The following is an 18,895-nucleotide window of genomic DNA, read 5'->3' on the forward strand; positions in this document are numbered from 1 at the left end:
ATAAATAAAACGTTAAAAAAAAATTTAAAAAAGAAGCAGTAGGAAATACAGCTGATGCCTCACTGTAGGGAGTTTGGAAGGATACACTGAGAAAATTATACTCAATTAGGCAAAGTAAAAAATAAGCCTTTTAAGAGGAGGGGTAAGGAGTTGACATGATTAATACCTAGAGCTATGCTCTATTGTGAATTTGAGCAAAGTGGACAGAATGGAATGGGGGCAGGGGTGTTGCCTAAGTGATGATGGAAGTGCCTAGGCCACCTAGGGGACGCTGCAAAGTCCAGGTGAAAGGTGTGCAGGGCTTGTATCAGGGCGGTGGAAGACAGAAAGGAAGGGACTCAGCAATGAATCATATGCAGAATTTGAGGAAAAGGAAGGAGCCTAAGATGACTTCCAGGTCTTAAGCCTAGATAAATGAAAAAGTAAACAAAACGAAGCTGACGATAGTATTAAAAGATACGCGAAAATTCATGAAAGGGTATGAGATAAGAGGAGGAAATGAACTCATTTGGGGGTGGGACATGCAGGGCAGGAGTTTGGGAAAGGCTGGGGATATAATGAGATAGAAAGCTGGGGAGTCCCACATGGAAGGTCTTGGAAGGGGGCAAGCCTACCTTCTTCATCACTTGGGGATTTTCTAACCCTTTCTACATTGCAAGCACTGTACTAGGTGCTAGGGATACGACGAAGAACAACAGATCCGGCACCTGTGCTCCCAGAGTGCCAACCTACAGGGGAGACAGACCTTCACGCAGTAATGACACAGACGAATGTGATTACAAAGTGTATTAAAGTGTCTAATTTCCAAGAGAGAAAAAAGGAAAAAATCGAGAATGGACACTTGGAAAATGACTTCAATTAAAAGGTGAAATGAGGCTACCAATGGAGACAGAAGGCACAGTTAGAAGAGTAGGAAGCAAATTGGAGCAGACAATTCCTGGAAGCTGGTAGGAGAATGAGTTTCAAGAAGCAAGTGATCGACAGTGCCAAATGCTGCTGAGAGGCCAAGGGGGACAAGGACGGAGAAAGGGCCGCTGGCCCGTTCAGTGAGGAGGACAGGATGACCTGGGCGCAGCGGTGAAGCAGGCGGAGCAGGATTTCAAGGGGTTAAGGCGTGAAGACACAGAAAAGTGCAGGGGACAAGACTTCTCTTTCAGGGAGTAAAACAATGAAGGAAAGGAAAGGGAGAGATGGGGGGGATTGAGGAAACGATACATTTATGGGGTCTCCTTGTTAGACTGGGGATAATTTCAACAGGATTGAAAGCAGAGCAGAAAGGGCCAGCAGAGGAAGAGAAAGAAAAAAAACAGAAGATGCAAGAGAGAAGGGGACGACAGCCAGGGCCCCGTCACAAGAGAAAGGGAAGGTGTTCACAGGAGCATCAACCAACAGGTCAGCACTGCCTCCTTGGAGAGAAGGGGAAAGGAAAGTTGGGACGGTGAAAGTACCCAGAAATCAGAGATGGTAAGAAAAAACGTTGAGGAAGCTCTGGTTAGGAGGTTGTGGGGTCTTTTCTGGAAACGATTGGGAAGAGATGTGAGCGAGCCACATGTACAGCTGGGACTTGAGAAGATGGCATCTGCTGCCAACTCTATCCATTCAACAAACATTCACTGAGGGCCTTCCATGTTCCACAAACTGTGCATTTATGGCTGAGCATAAATGAAGTTAGCAGGCATTTGTTCTCTGGGTTAAAAAAAGAAACAGACTGATTTTGTCGCTCTTGCATCTAGAAAAAGACCATAAGCAATAACAGGTGATAATTACACATCCTTTGAAGCTTATGTATGTGCTAATGGATGAGATGTCACTACTCGGGAGCCCAAGATCCATTCCTCAGAAGGAAATAGATGGTGTTAGTTTACTTATCCCACAGATACCGTGGGCCTGAGCATCACATAAACCACCTCTGAAGAGACGAGTCATGGTTCCTGTCCGCCAGAAGGTCACAATCAGAAGTGATGTGCTGAAAGCTTCTGCTCTTTCCACCATTTTGGCATATTTCACTGTTTGGAGCATTAACTGAACCCACCATCACAATCTTTATGTTTTATTAGAAGGGAAGACTCTGGCCACCTGAAGGTTGTTAACTAGATACTTTTCTGGATGCAACATAACTTTGGGGAATGGACTGGACCAGAGAGTTCCATGGCATGGTTTTTCAGTGCCATTAAACCTCAAAATGAACTTTAAAAAAAAAGATTTTAAGTAATCTCTAATAAACCCAATGTGGGGCTCAAGCTCACAACCCCAAGATCAAGAGTCACACACTCTAAACTGAGCCAGCAAGGTGGCCCAAAATGAACTTTCTTAAAACCACTGCAGCTTTTAAAATTACAAATCACAGAGGCGCCTAGGTGGTTCAGTCAGTTGAGCATCTGACTTCGGCTCGGGTCATGATCTTGAGGCTCCTGCGTTTGAGTCCTTCGTCGGGCTCTCTGCTGTCAGTGCAGAACCTGCTTAGGATCCTCTGTCCCCCTTTCTCTCTGCCCCTCCCCCGCTCAAGCTTGCATTTTCTCTCTCTCAAAAATAAAATAAACATAAAGAAAAAAACAAAATAAAATTACAAATCACATATGTGTCCCTTCCCTACACATAACTCTGCATATGTTATTTCAACTACAGTCACAATAAAATCTATCCTCCTTACACTGGCCCTCGAGGCCCTTCATGACCTGGTCCCTGTCACCTCTTATACATATTTTTTTAATGTTTAAAAAAACTGAAACAAGTGAAGAGCATCTCACCTCATCCTCGTGGTCCAAAGAAAGTACTGTACAAAACCAAACCCAATTTCAGTTTTATGCTTACCATGTTCATGTTATCATTCATTAAGTACTAAATATCACAAGGGGGAAAATTGTGCTTCACGCTCATACTGACACATTTACTCCCCTAGTTCTCTTGATAAGACAGTTTAATGATTAAAAAGAAATTAATAGCATGTATCGATATTGTAAAAATGTGATTAATGACTTTTTTCAGATTAAAGCATCATCATCTTGATTATTTGGTAAAGAAAAACCTATCAACTAACTTTCAAGTTGGGTAATTTACTCCATTAGAATCAGCGAGGGTGTTTCAAGATTTAATGTATTGTTCAAATTCATGTATGCAAACAAACTCATTAAAATTCAGGAGACTTCACTCAGAAACTCGCTCCACTTAAAATTCAGGGCCCTAACAGAGGACATTGAGCTGGAATATTTAAATTGAAACATTTGTCCCTCCTAGACAGGGTATCTTGCACTGTTTTTTGTTTTTGTTTTTGTTCTCACCCAAAGGAAGAATTCAAGATGCCCTGGGAGTCTGCAGCAGCCAGAGGCTGCAGAGAATTTGCTCCTTACATTACACTGACATGCTGCCCCTGGGGTCAAGGGCTGTTCTTGGACACCTCCTTTAACGCCAGCTAAGGCCAGGGACAATCACCTCCACTGTGACAATGAGGCTAAAGACAAATATTTCTAATTCTAGCTTCATAAAATGCATGTGGGCCTCAACCGTAAGAACTAATTCTCTAGAAAACTGAAGCACACCTCATTAAGTAACCAAAATGTTCCCATTCATAATTTTTATGGAACTGATTCCAACAAGGGCTTCCTAAATTACCTGGAAAAAAACAAAACCCTTCAGTAATTACTGAGACTGACTGCATGCCAGACCCTATGCTAACTGCTTTACTATAGTACCATCATTAAACCACCTCGCAACAATCCTCTGCAACAAAGGAAAACTGATACCAAGGAGGTCAAAAGACTTGGTGATGTCACCACTTGGTCACTGGTCAGAAGTGGTGCCACGATGACACCGCTTCCTTGAAGATAACTAACCTTTTTTTTTTTTTTTTCTTTCTTTCTAATATTTCTGAGTTGCTGGTGGCACAGAAAGGCACAGTGGTTAAAAACACAAACCCTGGAACCAGACTGCCTGGATTCAAATCTGGGTCAGTTTTACTACTTGCCGGCCTATATGCCCCAGAGAAGTTATTCAACCATTTTGTTTCTCCGCTACGTCTTTTAGAAAATGGAAATAATAACAACGCATCTAAGAGGTTGTTTTGTGAATTACATGGATCAATCATGAAAAATGTTAATCCACGTAAAATGCCTAGAACTGTGCCTAGTATACAGCAGACACTCAATAAATGTTCGCTCTTATTGAAAGCAAGCGCTATAACAAGGAAGCCTGAGGGATTGCCAGCGTCCTCCCTCACAGCTGTCTGGGCCTACCCTCAGTGAACTGGGACTGAGTTCCCTCACACGCACTCCTCTTTTGTGTGTGTCCCATGTACCAAAGATAATATACACACTATAATGCATTTCATTCTCAAAATAAAAAATGAAACAAAAAACCTAAAAGGGCGTTCCCATCTTTCCTTGATCAATAAAGAAAATGCTTAAATAATTTGCCCAAGGCTCTCAAACAGGACTTCACTTGAGAGTTTGTCTCAGCAGCCCAATTCTTTTATCTACACCATGTTATTTCGTGTTCTTAAGTCTATTTTTCCCCTTTGTCAGTGAATCCTTTGGTTATCACTTAGGATCAGAGTTTTGGAAGAGTCGTTTGAGTGTACTGAACACAACACGCCCTTTTTGCTTCTGAAGAAATGGAAAGGCCAAGGAAGTTGACTACTGACTTGCCCACAGTCATATACTGAAAGCCACCGCTACAGTAGCACAAGGCCACTTTTTTCTCTCTGATGTTGGTGGCCTGCCTCTAGGAGGATCTCAGCTCTGCTCCTGATCTTTTAAGGGCTCAGAGAAACAAAGGACCACTGTAAAAATCAAGAATGCAAAGGCTAAATGAGAGACCTAGGGAATCCCCAGCAGGCAACTTCATGGGTTTTAGCAAATGGACTTTGTTTTATCAAGTTTAGCTGCTTGTGCCTTTCTGCTTTTTGGCCCACAGCAGCATGCTGCAGACTCAGGGCTAGCAAACAAATCAGGTGTTAGTCTGGCCTACAATGTCACCGTGATTCTGAGGAAAGCTGCCAAGCAGGGCTTTACAAACAGAACCCAAAGCAGAGACGATTTCACCCTGAAAAAAAGAAAGGGACAGGCTAGCACGAAGTCTAAACTTAATTTGTCAAAGGAAAGAAGCTCACAATTAAAGCAGCTCTTCCTAGCAGATCGCCATCTATCTAAGGCCAACAACATACAAGCATAACAACCAACGGCCCCATGTGGAGAGACAGTGCTGAGATGCTGGTATAATTAGTTCCCTTTTCACAAGAGAGTTGGATTCATAATTAAACTCTGTCCCTTCCTGCCCCCGTTCTGCTGTGCACACGTTTGCCTGCTTCCTAAGGGATTGGGTTAGAGGCCAGGAGACAACCCAAAACCGCAAGTCCACTGACCTCCCAGGGCCAAAAGGCAATGCAACGCATGTCTGCGTTAGCTGCGTGGGAGCTTGTCGAGGGAGAGGCTGATTTCGTCTTTCCGTGCAATACACTTCTCAAGTCAGTTTACACAGTTGTGACAGACCGTTGAAAGGCCCTGCTACTCCAGCCTAAGTGCCAACACACTTGGCCCCATGGAAAACTCCAGGACCCATTCTGAGAAGAGCAGGTTGTTGTGGACAGAGTGTGCTCATGGCCCATTAAGACTCATGTGATTGATCAAGTCAATTACTCTCTCAGAACTTTAGCTTCCTTGTCTAGAACAGGGAGATAGCAACTTCTGTCCACAGAGGTGATCATTGAGGAGTTGAACATGAGGGTCACAGTGAGGTACAGGCAACTGATACTGTCTGCTAATCTAACTGGTCTCTTGCATAAAACCCTCAGTGACCCCCCCCCCCACCCCGCTGTTCTCAGGACAGACCCTGGAGCGGGTTTAAAGGCCCATCACAACAGGTCCTCTAATTTCTGTTCAACTTTACCTCCCACCTCACTTGAGGCTTCAGCCAGACCGGATGTCCTGAGTTCTTCCAGAAGTTGTCTGGTACACCTGCAGCGGGGGAGCCCTCCTTCCCAGCACTCTCCCATTCTACCCAACTAAGTACTCCTGCGGGTTCTGATTTTAGCTTAGATGCCATTTCCTCCTAGAAGCTTTCTCTTCTGCGCTTTCACAACCTCTTATGTTTACTTTGGAGCCGTCTTCATCATTGTGTTAAACTGCCCGAATACTTGTTACTCTTTCCCCCTCTCAAAATTGGGGGACTAAATAAAGTTCCTGCAGGAGTGAATGTAGTGAAAATGAAAATGACTTCGTTTCTGACAGTAGTAAATGACTAACAAAATCTCTGCAGTTCTCACCCTAAGCTTTGTAAGCAACCTCCCCACCCGTGGTCTCTCCTTTTTACTGGCGAGAAAGCAAAGATCACGAGAAGAAGTTAAAAGACTTGACCAAAAAAAAATGGCTAATCAAGGGCAGAGATGTGTTTGGCCCCTACGTCTCCTGGTTCAAACACTGAATTTTTTACTACAGGATGTTGACAATGTCCAAATGTTATGCTATACCACTGGTGTCTTTTCATAGCAAGGGAACTGAAGGCAGATGATATGCAAGAGAAAAGAGACTTGACGTCTGAAAACTGATACCCAAGGCCTGGCTCTGGGTGACCTGGAGCCATCCACGCACCCGCGGCCTCAGGCCCCCCAAGCGTCAAATGGAAATTTAGCACCAACATACCTAATCAGCAAAAAGCTTCCTACCTTTTTCGATTATTTTTCACCTACTTGACCATGTTTTATGTGAAGAAAATGAGAGAATTTGAAAATACTTTATGCGTCTCTTCTCACAGAAATATTCTTTACAACCTTCACATGGTGATTTTTCTGGTGACATTTAGCTTTATTATTCAAAGCAAAAGCATTTTTTAAAGACAGGATTCAAATTCTTTCAGCAGTCTCCTTAGGACTACAAAAAGTTTAACCGATTTACAACATCAACACAGGCGTGGCTTGAATTAACTAGTGCCATTATTTCTTCCTTCTGTCTTCAAGTCATCAAGACACTAGTGTCCACCTGCAAGAAGAACCCTCGTCCACAGTCATTCACTGAAAGGACAAACCCTTTTTTCTTTACAGACACTACTTGATTTCATAGACTCACAGGATGATGCAGCCAGAAGAGACTATGAAAACCATCGAAGCCTGTATCTGCCTTTCACAATGAGAAAACAGGCCCAGTCTAACTGTCCTTGGGGAGGGGCTTAAGCAGGGCTGATTGGAAACATGCACCAATTGTTTTTCAGAGTACTATACATTCTGCAATAACAGATAATTGGAATAAAAACTGTGATAAATCACATACTGAGATCACAACACAAATTTAAAATGTATTGAGGAGGGCACCTTTTGGGATGAGCACTGGGTGTTGTATGGAAACCAATCTGACAATAAATTTCGTGTATTGAAAAAAAAAAAACAAATTTAAAATGTAATGGTATTTATCAAAGTTGAAGGCTGAAGGGCCAAGATAGAGACACCCCTCTGATATTATATACATGCATTTCTTAAAATTTGATTATAATAGAATTTTCTGGAAGCAAAAGAAATTATTTTGCTTGTCCCACCAATTTTTCATGCTTCTGTATGATTTGAAATTTTCAAAACAAAAGTAAGTAGACAAAATAGGAAACACACTCGCTCAAATTATTTTGTTTGTGGATGACACCTCATCTGTCACTGTTCGTTACTGGCTATGACTGAGACAGGCACCAATATTTTACTAATGAGTTCGAAACAATGTAAGGGAGCAATGAAGTCAAAAGTCACTATTAATCCTCACACTCTTTTGTTTTTTTCAGAGTTTATTTACTTATTTAGAGGGAGAGACAGATTGCGAGCAGTGGGATAAAGAGAGAGGGGAAGAGAGAATACCAAGCAGGCTGTGCTGTCAGGGCAGAGCCCAACATGGGGCTCGAAGTCAGCAACCATGAGATCATGACCTGAGCTGAAATCAAGAGTCAGATACGCAACCAACTGAGCCATCCAAGCTCCTCTATTTCCTTTTTTAAAGATTTTATTTTTAAATAATCTACACTCAACGTGGGGCTCGAGCTTACAACCCCAGGATCAAGAGTCGCACACTTAACCGACAAGCCAGCCAGGCGCCCCAATCCTCACACTTTCTTTTTTAAAGTTTATCTTGAGAGAGAGAGAAAGAAAGAAAGTCAGCAGAAGAGGGGCCGAGAGAGCGAATCTCAAGCAGGCTCCGCACTGTCAGGGCAGAGCTGGACGCGCAACTGGAACTAACGAACCATGCGATCAGGACCTGAGCCAAAGTCGGACGCTCAACCTACCGGGCCACCCAGAAACCCCCCAGTCCTCACACTCTTACCGGCAGAAGTTTCTAACTCCTTACCCAATAGTTTCTCCAACTACTAACAAAAGCAAAAGAGACTAAAGGAGTAGCCAGAGAAACTGACAGGGGGAGGAGGGTAGAATGTTGTTTTCACTCTCTTCCCTCTCCCAATCCAAGCCCTCTCCCCAAACCCTGGTAAGGGTGAGGTGTTAACGGAGACTGTACTGAGACCGTGGTCTGAATCATTCCAAAACTGAAAGAGTTGACTCGCAATAAAAAATTATTTTCCATGCCATCTGAAGATTTTATTCAGAGACCTTTAGAAAAGAAAAAGTAAAAAATTCTTTGTTGAAAACCATAAACAGCTACCCCATCCAAATTCATAGGCAGCAAACAAATTACAGTAGAGTTAGTCACAGAGAGCTCACAATGCAAATTCTTTTTTTTTTCTTTTTTGTGATGGACTTTGTGTTTTTGTGTATATGAGATTACAATATTGTGTAATACCTATTCCAGACAAATTTTGCACAAGGCCATAAGAAACAAACTCTTATCATTCAACCTTTATTTATTTATTTATTTTTATTATGTTGATTTATATTGAGAGAGAGAGAGAGAGAGAGAGAGAGAGAGAGACAGAGTACAAGTGGGGGGGAGGGGCAAAGAGAGAGAAAGACACAGAATCCAAAGCAGGCTCCAGGCTCTAAGCTGTCAGCACGGAGCCCATAAACCCACAAATCGTGAGATCATGACCTGAGCCGAAGTCGGAAGCTCAACTGATTGAGCCACCCAGGCACCCCTTATGATTCAACTTTTAAATAGATCATCCTAAATCTCACGTCAAAACTTGATATTATATTTTAGAGATTGTCCCTCTACATTATATATCAGGAAAACATCTATAAGTTATTAAAATAATTACTGCCAAGTTCTTTGCCAAAATATGCAAAATGTGGGGAAGTCATGCCAGTCTCAGCTCTGCCAGCAGAAAGCTATGCAACACTACAAGTTGCTTAACTGCTTTGTGGTTGTGTTTATCATGATGAGGCGGGATTTCATACCTAACCCGGCATTTGCAAAGTGCTCTTCAGTCCTGTAATGCTGTCACAGGGCTGCGACTAGCACTGCCATAGCCTGTCTCTTAATGCTAGCAAGACTAAATTTGATGGACATGAGGACATAGAGAGCTTTAGCATTTTTTCCTGGGTACCAAGAATTAAAATTCTGGGCTGAGGAAGGAGAGCTACTCGGAAAATGTCCCAAGGTTCAGCTACAGGTAAGTACCAGAGTGCCTAATTAAACTGATGCAGAATGCTACAGTCAACACACCAAGAAAATAGGTGTTTCATTGCAGCCAAGTTAACAGGTCGGCTGCAGAGAACAGTTTCCAATTGTTTCCACCACTTTATGTTGCTTTGCAACACTTCTTCCTCTAAAGACAATCAGGCACCTTCCATTAAGGTTCTTATTAATTCAACTCAAAATGAGACAAATCCCCAAACACAAAACCGAGCAGAGGAAAAGGACACATTTCTACATACAGTATATCCAATTATCATTCCAGGGTAACATTTTCACTACTGAAATTTAGCCCTAACAGGATGGACCACAAATAGCTACCCATTCACTTGAGAAAAGAGACGGCAAATGTGTAGGGCAACACCACCCATTCTCTCCCTTAGTCACCACCGCAGAGGTCAGGAATCCATCGGGCCCTTGGTCTTGGTGAGCTTAGTTAGGAGCTCAGAACTCCACACCAGGCAGCATGCCGGGGGGCCACTACCAACCAGCCAGCCCTGGCATTCGTGCTGAAGTCTATTTCAGCCCGGCTCTGCATATGCCTCAACACACCATGCCAAGATATTGAAATGGGTCTTCAAAGAAAGCCACTTGATGACAGTAAAGCCTTCACTGAAGCCGTAAAAATGGTAATTTTTTTTCTACCTGATGTAATTTTAAAGTGGCAATAAGAGCAGAAAACGTAACTGCAAACATTAGTTTTACTCTAGACGCTATGCCACTCTGGTGAGATACACAAGAAGTTCTATACAATAAATATTTATATTCATCTTTTGAAAAACAGAATTTGGCTTTATTCAACCCAAATGCCCAGCCTGGTTCCAATCCACTCGCTACCTTGTCATTCAAACAAGCGCGAGGCAGGATACAGACACAAACAGAGCTCCATCTGCTAATTAAAACTGGGCATGAAACTGTTAACAGGCATCTGTTGCATTGTGTGAAGCTAATGGGCAGAGACAAAGCTGAAAGCTCTTCTGAAGCAAACCCAGTGATGCCACTCATTTTCCATTTGGTATTTATGTCAGTGGGGGGTGGGAAGCGGGGTGTTAAACAGCTTATTATGGAGACTGAAAGATAAGTAATATCGTACCTAGTCTAAAACGTCCCTTTACGTTTTCTACTGGCATTCTTGAGTTAAGAATTCAGATTAAGCCCTTTTGATCTTATCTCAGACATACTGTAATTATAATACTATGGAAGGGAATAATAACCAAAACTCAAGCAATGCTGTAGAGCTCATACAGTGCTTTCACAATTCATCCATCCAGCCATTCATTCGTTCAGTTGATGAGTCATTTAATACAGGCCTTGGAGATTTAAAAGGTGAATAAAGGCTTGATTCCTGCCCCTAGGCAATTCACAGCAACCCTGAAAAGTTGGTATAATATTATTAGACTCTATTAGAGATGAAAGAACTAAGGCCTAGAAGGACAAGTGACTCACCAAGGCCAGAACACTAGGAACGGCAGATGCCAGGACATGAACGGATCGCAGACCCCACTGCTCCTCCTAATTTGCCGTATATCTCCCTAACACCAAACATGAACCAGTCCACTTGATCGGTTACTTGCATTTCACAAACTCCCTATTATGTTATGTTCCACAATCTTACTCACCCCTGAAAATCTACTTCTCCATCCCCACTCCAACCCTCCCCTCATCCTGTATGAAATCTCTTTCCTGCAAAATATTCCCAATTCTACTACACCCAAGAGAGCTGAGCCCCAGATGGCTGTGTGTGCAGGCAGGCCGACCGAGACTAGAGCCAGCCTCAGGCCACGCCAGCAGCCCCCTGGTCTTCCACTTCTGGCTCCATGGTTCTTTTCAGATTCAGTTATGGGATTTAATTCACAGATCAACTGCTAAATTTGTCCTGGTCTTCAAAGGCTAGACTTATTTCCCCCTAAGACAATATCCAAACCTGTTTCCCTCCAGCTTTCTCAGTGGGTCCAGACAATGCCAGTGCTGTTGCCCAGAGAACCTCCTCCCTGATTTGCGGCCACATAGAACAGTTGGCAAAACTCTTTTTAAAGTACACTTATTCTTAGGACATATCCATATTGTATCCAAGACTCAGTTTCCCCACACCCATTCTTAATATGTTGGATGGCTTTTCTCATGCACTAAAACACTGATTGAGGAGGTAAGTTTAACCCTTTATTATCAAGCAGTAAGTTCTACTTTTTCTGAAATAGTACGGTTATCAAAGCTATCACTTAGATGGAAAACCTACTGACAGCTTTGAAAGAACACGATGACATTAAAATGAAGCTTTATGTACAAAGTGTTCAATTTGAAGTTGCATGTTCCTTGCATAGTTTTGTTTGAGAGTCTGAAACCAAGGAAAACAACTATGAAAATTAAAATCAACTTGCTCTACATATCTGGATTATGCTCGGCCAAATGTTGATAACATCCTGGATAAAAATGTAAATATGACAAAGTTTGTTTTTCAGTCAATAAGTCTTGATAAAAGCCTTGAATTGCTACCAACCAAAAACAGTTTTTAATTTGAAGCTGGGGTCGACACACTTTTTCTATAAAGGAACAGTGAGTAAATATTTTTAAGCTTTGTAGAACACATATGGTCTCTGTTGCATATTCTTCTTTGTTTTATTTTTTAATAACTCTTTAGAAACGTTAACAAGCATTCTTTGCTTATTGATGGCACAAAATCTGCAAGCCACATTTGGCCTGGGGGCCACAGTTTGCCAAGCCCTGATTTTAGGAAAAGCAAATCCAAGAAAAAAAAAATGCACTGTTACAGAATAAAACATGGAAAAGTGCCCTGATGAGACCAGGCAGCGACAATTAACCAGCACACTGCCATTAACATGATTTCATTAGTTATTTTGCACATGGAAGGAACTTTAATGACAGGATGCACTTTGATCTCCCAATCTGAAACTATGGACACAAAAGAAAGGGCAAAGGACAGCTATAATGTGCTGAGTTATCCCAGCAGAAATTCCTCACAGAAAAATGCATGTGCAAAATCTAATTCCTCCCTAGGAAAGGCGGTGACTTGGATTTATGGAGATGATCAAAACTAGCAGCAGCTCAAATGTGAAAAGTGACACAGACTTGAACTCGGGGCTTCACTAGAAGCTCTGCTGCTCCCGGCTGCGTGATCTTGACGCTGTCAACTTCACCTTCGTGCTCCTATTTACAAGATTGGGGCAAGGGTATAAAGTAGATAATTTCTAACTCTCTGCTGTCAAACTATGACTAAACTAAATAACGAAACCACTCAGGAAATACCCTAACAGGAAGAAGGGGGGAGGGCAGGGGAGAGATAGCCAGGGGAAGACGCTCACGCTGTCCAGTCAAAGGACAGGGCTAGGTTTTCTCTTTCTGTTCCATCAGTACCTTGCTCAGGACAGGCCTTTCCAAGGTGTCAGTATGGCCTCATACGGATAATAAACTGCACCCACATCCCATAGGAATCAGGATGCAGAGCAGACCGTACTACTGTTTCCTAAGTGTCTCAATGTCACATTTTACAGACATTTAATTAAACATTAATTATGGGGCGCCTGGGTGGCGCAGTCGGTTAAGCGTCCGACTTCAGCCAGGTCACGATCTCGCGGTCCGAGAGTTCGAGCCCCGCGTCAGGCTCTGGGCTGGTGGCTCAGAGCCTGGAGCCTGTTTCCGATTCTGTGTCTCCCTCTCTCTCTGCCCCTCCCCCGTTCATGCTCTGTCACTCTCTGTCACAAAAATAAATAAACGTTGAAAAAAAAATTTTTTTAAATAAAAAAAAACATTAATTATGATTACATAAGAGGTTTGGGGGAGCTAATCGAAAAACTTTGTTCAGTTCTCAAACATCTGAACTGAAAGGCTGCTTGGTCCTAGGCACCGGGCCTATAATTTCAAGCGGATAAAACATCCCTACTCAATAGTCAACAAATATTATCTGACTGATACACTGAAAGATCCCCAATAGGTCAGGTGAGAGAAAATGTACCCTCCACCACCCCCAAGAGCAGAAAGGAAATGAGGGAAGCCAGGGTATCAGAGAAGGTAGCAGGACCTTAGAGAAGTAAGAAGAAAGTTCTTGTGTGTGTGAGACAACAGTATCTGTAATCAAAATGACTGTCTCCTTCCTGTCGTGATGGCCGAACCACTATCAAACAGGGTCTACGGATGGCAGATGCCTTTTTTAAAAAATGACTTCCACTTTGACAGAGCAAAATTAAGACTTAACGTGTATCCTCATGGGGAGAAACAAGCACACATACGTAGGTACCAAAGCACGAGCGCGCGCACATACGCACACAAACACACACACACACACACACACACCCCTCAGGCATTAAGAAATGACTCTTTCCTGTGACGTTGACCTTATCAAGTTTTGTCAGCAAGGCTGTAGCAGAACCTAGGAGAAACCCAGGAACTTACACAATTGGGTACCTCAAAAAACAATTATGACTGGAAGGAGATAGACCACCAACTCTTACCTCAACAACTTCAGATCACCTGGGGATGGGGGAGGAGGTGGGGAGGGGGAGTGGATATGGCTGTTAGAGATGTGGACACTCCAAGCCTACGTTTGTGGTTAGTGAAGAATGTGTGGAACTTTTTTTTACTAGAATGGTGTTAACATTCACCTTCTTTTCCCAGCTTAATTTCAAGTGCAAAGCATTAGGTTTCAGGTATACAAGTTTTCCTGCTGTTTGAAGGCAGTGTGATACCACTTCCTGTTGGGTTCTGGGGCTAAGTAAGAGGCATGGATTTCCCCTCCTCCACGTCAACTGAAGACACAGCTCAGAGCCTCTTTTAACCACATCCACCCCACAGAAAATATAAAGAGAAAGATCACATATGAGACTCACCCCATTTAACGTCTCCCCTCTGTTCTACACAGTTTCAGGATACTGGTATTCCTGCCTTCATGGCTGCAACCCTTCACCGAACCAATTGCAATAAAAAAAAAAAAAAAAAATCCACACAAGAAAGATTCTAAGCCAACAACATGAAAAGTAATTTTTAAAAGCTCCTATCACAAAAGGAAGCAGATACTCTTAGAGGAAATGTGGAACGAAAATTAGGGCAAAAAAAAAAAAGGGGGGTTACTAATAAAGCTATTACAAATGAGCAAAAGTCATCCAAGGAGCTTACCAGAAACAGCATCAGCGAGACTCATTCACTTTCGACACAGAGAATGCTTCTGGGAGGGTCACATAGAGAATGGACAAAAGGCTACCCACTCCACTTGTTAGAAATTGTCCTTTACCATCTGGACTGCAATATGCATTCAACAGTGAAAAAGGTTTATTTGGGGTTTTGAAATTAGTACCAGCATCAAAAACTACTGTCTTTTGGTTGCTGTGACAGCTCCCACCAAATCTCTTGGGAATATACTTGAGACATGACATTTAAAATCTGCTTCCTCAGAAAAGAAAAAGTCCCACTCAAGAATGACTGCCAAGAACTTGCAACTCAAACTTCCCTAAGCCCAGACATCGTAACATGGGGGGGGGGGGGGGGTGGAATCAGAGCACTCAATCCATATGAAAGAGGCCAGAACAAACAAACAAACAACCAAACCAAAGAATTTCCCAGCTCTTAATTTTAAGAGCACTCTATATCCAAATATTCTTTTTTTAATGGTAAATAATCCTTAAAACATACAATACTCACATACAATTATTACCATAGCACTAGCCCCGTAATAACCCCAGTAGTTCAAAATATGCTGTAAGAACCATTTGAAAGGTGCTTAAGTGAGCTACTATTAGAAACCACAGACATCACCCAACCAAAAGCTAAGATTCTTAAGGTACTTAATTAACTGCAGCTATTTAATAAAGGAAATGATGTTAAGGTCACTTGTATAGGCAGCTTACAACCAGTTTTGGGGCGCCTGGGTAGCTCAGTCAGTTAAGCGTGTGACTCTTGATTTTGGCTCGGGTCATAGTCTCACGGGTGATGGGTTTAAACCCCACACTGGGCTGCACACTGACAGTGCGGAGCCTGCTTGAGATTCTCTCTCCCTTTCTGTCTGCCACTCCTGTGCTCTTTCTCTCAAAATACATAAATAAAATTAAAAAAAGAAAAACACCAGTTTGATTTGCTCTTCAGCTTATGGTAAGTTAGAGATCTCTTTACCTGAACACAAAGTCTTGCCAGTACAAAAGTAGAAAGGACAGCTCCCAACCAAGATCAGGAAAAACTGAATCAATTGAAAGCAACTGGGGGGGGTGGGGGGTGGGGGTACAGTGCATGTTGTGATTCATTTAGCAAGTAATAATTAAAACCAAAGCAAAATGCATAGGGAGGCAGGCAGAATGTAAGATCAATTCCTCTGCTGAGAAGTTATTAAACATTCAAGCCCAAGAATTTAAAAAGTTGGGAAGTATTGCTTCTTAGGCGATGGTAGTAAAGGAGTGAACCATATTTTCCTGACCACACCATTCCCAAGAGTCACCAATTCTCTTAACACCCGTTAACACTCACACAACAATTTAATATCCTGTAGACATTATTCCACCCTTAGTCACTTTTTGCTCTTTCTCTGGCACTTGATCCGAAGGAAGAAGAGGGAGAAAATGGTAAGCAGTGTTTTCGGTTACTGCAGAAAGTCCTGTGCCCCACACTTTCCATTTCCCCTCCCTTTCCCATTTTCTCCGTCTTCTCTGTACACCCTCTCAACTGTATATTCCGCTTCCCCTTTTGCCTCCTGTCTCACACCCAGCTCTCTTTTACTTTCTCCACCACCTATCCTCACTCTGGCCCCCTGAACTGTGCTCCCCATCCTGCAATTTTGTTCTGCCCCTCCCAGGAGGAGGGATCCAGACCTCTTGCGGCCAGTGCCCCCAATCCCTCACCTCCTGATCACTCATTCCCCTGAATTCCCTTCCGATTGTCGGGTTCTCACCTCTCTTGTCCCTGATGTCCTCCCTTCTTTTACTTCACGTCCCTCCTACTCCCCCCAAAGCTTCATTTCCCCCTTCATATTTCCTTCCTCTTTCCTGTCTTTTAATCCATTTCACACCCACTATCCCCTTCTCTTTCTCCATGAGATTTCGTGTGCCCCCCCCCCCCGCTCCAATCACTTTGTCCTGCTAAGACCCTTCCCTGTCACTCCCCCAACCCTCTAATTTCCCCCAATACCCTCAGTCCTTGTTCCTCTGGTTCCCCTTCCTTTGCCCCCAAGTTCCCTCTTCACCTCCCCCCTCCCCAGCCTCACGTCCCCGCCCGCCCCTCTCCCTCACGCCTTCACCCTCTCCCACTGCCCTCGCCACCCTGCCGTCCCCGGGGTCCCCTCCCTGGGGCTCCCAAGCCCTCGTCCAGCCCTCTCCCCCGCCGCCTTGCACCCGCCCCCCACATCTCACTCTCTGTCCCCGGCCGCGGCCCCTCCCTCACCGATGGTGGAGATGAAGGTGGTGTTGAAGGCGTCCTCGGAGAAGCGGAATAGGAGGCAAGTCTTGCCCACCCCCGAGTCGCCGATCAGCAGCAGCTTGAACAGATAATCGTACGTCTTCGCCATCTTCTCGCTCCGGCCCTCTGACCGGGGAGCTAGAGAAGCGGCGGAGAGAGGCGGGGAGGGGGCCGCGGGCGAGGGGGCGTGTCCGCCGAGCCACCACCGCTCGCCCCGCCCTGAGACCCGCCCCTTCCCTTGGAGAAGGCCTGCGCGCCCCGCCCCACGCGGCCAATCCGAGGGGGCTTCGTCATCACCGCCCGCGTCCCAGGGCTTGATGGGATTTGTAGTTCCTTTGAGGAGTCTCGGGCGTGCCCAGCGCGGGCTGTCCGAGCAGCCCCAAGGGATAAAAGAGGATCTGCTCGGGGCTCGGTGACCTGGTGGATTAGACGTTTCCACCCCTGCCGGGAAGGAGGGTCCCCTTTCGAACTCTGCGCGTAGTGTCGCTGGAACTCAAGTTCACCGTTTTCTTTGTGTGTGGGCGCCTTTCAAATCCAGACCTCGGAATCTGAGTCCCACGACTCCGTATGTCTCCGGTCCGGACCCGGAGCAGAGATGCTTTCTTTGCTTCATGCTGCTGTGGCGCAGCCTGTGGATTATCTGCAGAGTGCGTTATCTGGCTTCTCCTGCAGTTCCTTATCAGCACCACCCCAAGCCCCCTCCCGCAGCTCCTCAGTTACAGATCTCCAAAAGAATGATTGCCGTTCTAACTTGAACCTCAGCTGTGTTCTCTTCACGGCACACAGACCAGAGCCAAATACAATTGGTATTTTAGAGATCTGTTGTGCAGACCGCTCCCCTCCCAAGGCAAGAGGATGGATAAAAAAAATCGAGAAATTGAAAATATTAAGGCTTGTGCTACAGGTCTATGTCCTATAAAATGAAAATCATTATGCGAGGCCCGAACTATGACGTTGGGAATGAGAATCGGATTTTGTCTTGGCTCAGCGACTCAGCTGTTCAGTCTCTGCGCCCCAGTTTTCTCATCTGTAAAATGGGCATAAAACAAGCATTTCATAGGGTTGTAAAGAAAATTAAATGAAATACCTAACATAAATGTTTGTGGTGATAGTTACCTTCTTAAGCCCTCTCTCTCCATGGATGACAAATGAAGGGGGGGGGGGGCAGCATTGTCATACTCAATGTAATCCTTTATTTACTGTTTTAGACTATTCTGTAATTGTTTTGTGGATGTATCATTAAGGCCTCTTTCGTTTGCTACTGGCAGAAACCCAACCAGAACAAGTTCTCCTGGAAGGGAAGTTTCCTGGCTCAAGTAAAGCCACAGGGCAAGGAATGGCTAAGGAGGTCTAGGACCAGAGGCTTCATCCAGTCAGGGTTCAATCTCCCATCTCTTCTCTCTTCTCAGTTTTAACTTCTAATATGTCAAATACCTACAGATAAGACCCACATGAACAAAAGCTCTTCAGAGTACTCAATAATTTTTTTTTTTATTTTAGAGAAAGAGAGCGGGGAGAGGGACAGGGGGAGAGAGAGACAATCTTAAGCAGGCTCCATGCTCAGCAAGGAGCCCAGAGACATGCAGGGCTTGATCCCACGACCTTGGGATCATGATCTGAGCAGAAATCATGAGTTGGTGGCTCAACCGACTGAGCCCCTAGGCACCCCCACCTCAATAATTCTTAAGAGGATAAAGGGGTCCTGAGGCCAAAATATTGGAGAACAACTGGCCTAGGCATTTACCTTAGATCTAAGGAAATACCTTATGGAAGGTTAGAGGAGGTTATTAAGGAAACCAGTGGACTCAACCATTAGTGGAATAAGGAAAACACTTGGGACAGTAAACAAGATGTCACACTTTTCTTCCTTCCTTCCTTCTTTCCCTCCTTCCTTTCTTTTAATGTTTATTTTTGAGGGGGGTGGGGAGGAAAGGCAGAGAGAGAGGGAGACAGAGAAT

General features: G+C 44.0%; 1 protein-coding gene across 1 annotated transcript in view; it reads right to left on the reverse strand.

Annotated features, from left to right (window-relative positions):
- RAB8B (RAB8B, member RAS oncogene family) overlaps positions 1 to 17,135 on the reverse strand; it is a 56,958-nt gene extending 39,823 nt beyond the window's left edge. Inside the window, exon 1 of the mRNA XM_043555238.1 lies at positions 16,923 to 17,135. Coding sequence (XP_043411173.1) covers positions 16,923 to 17,046 — 124 coding nt within the window. The 5' untranslated portion in view covers positions 17,047 to 17,135. The remainder of the gene's footprint in view (positions 1 to 16,922) is intronic.
- Positions 17,136 to 18,895: the final 1,760 nt, after the last annotated feature.

The sequence above is a fragment of the Prionailurus bengalensis genome, chromosome B3 (genome assembly GCF_016509475.1).
Source record: "Prionailurus bengalensis isolate Pbe53 chromosome B3, Fcat_Pben_1.1_paternal_pri, whole genome shotgun sequence".
Lineage (NCBI taxonomy): Eukaryota > Metazoa > Chordata > Mammalia > Carnivora > Felidae > Prionailurus > Prionailurus bengalensis.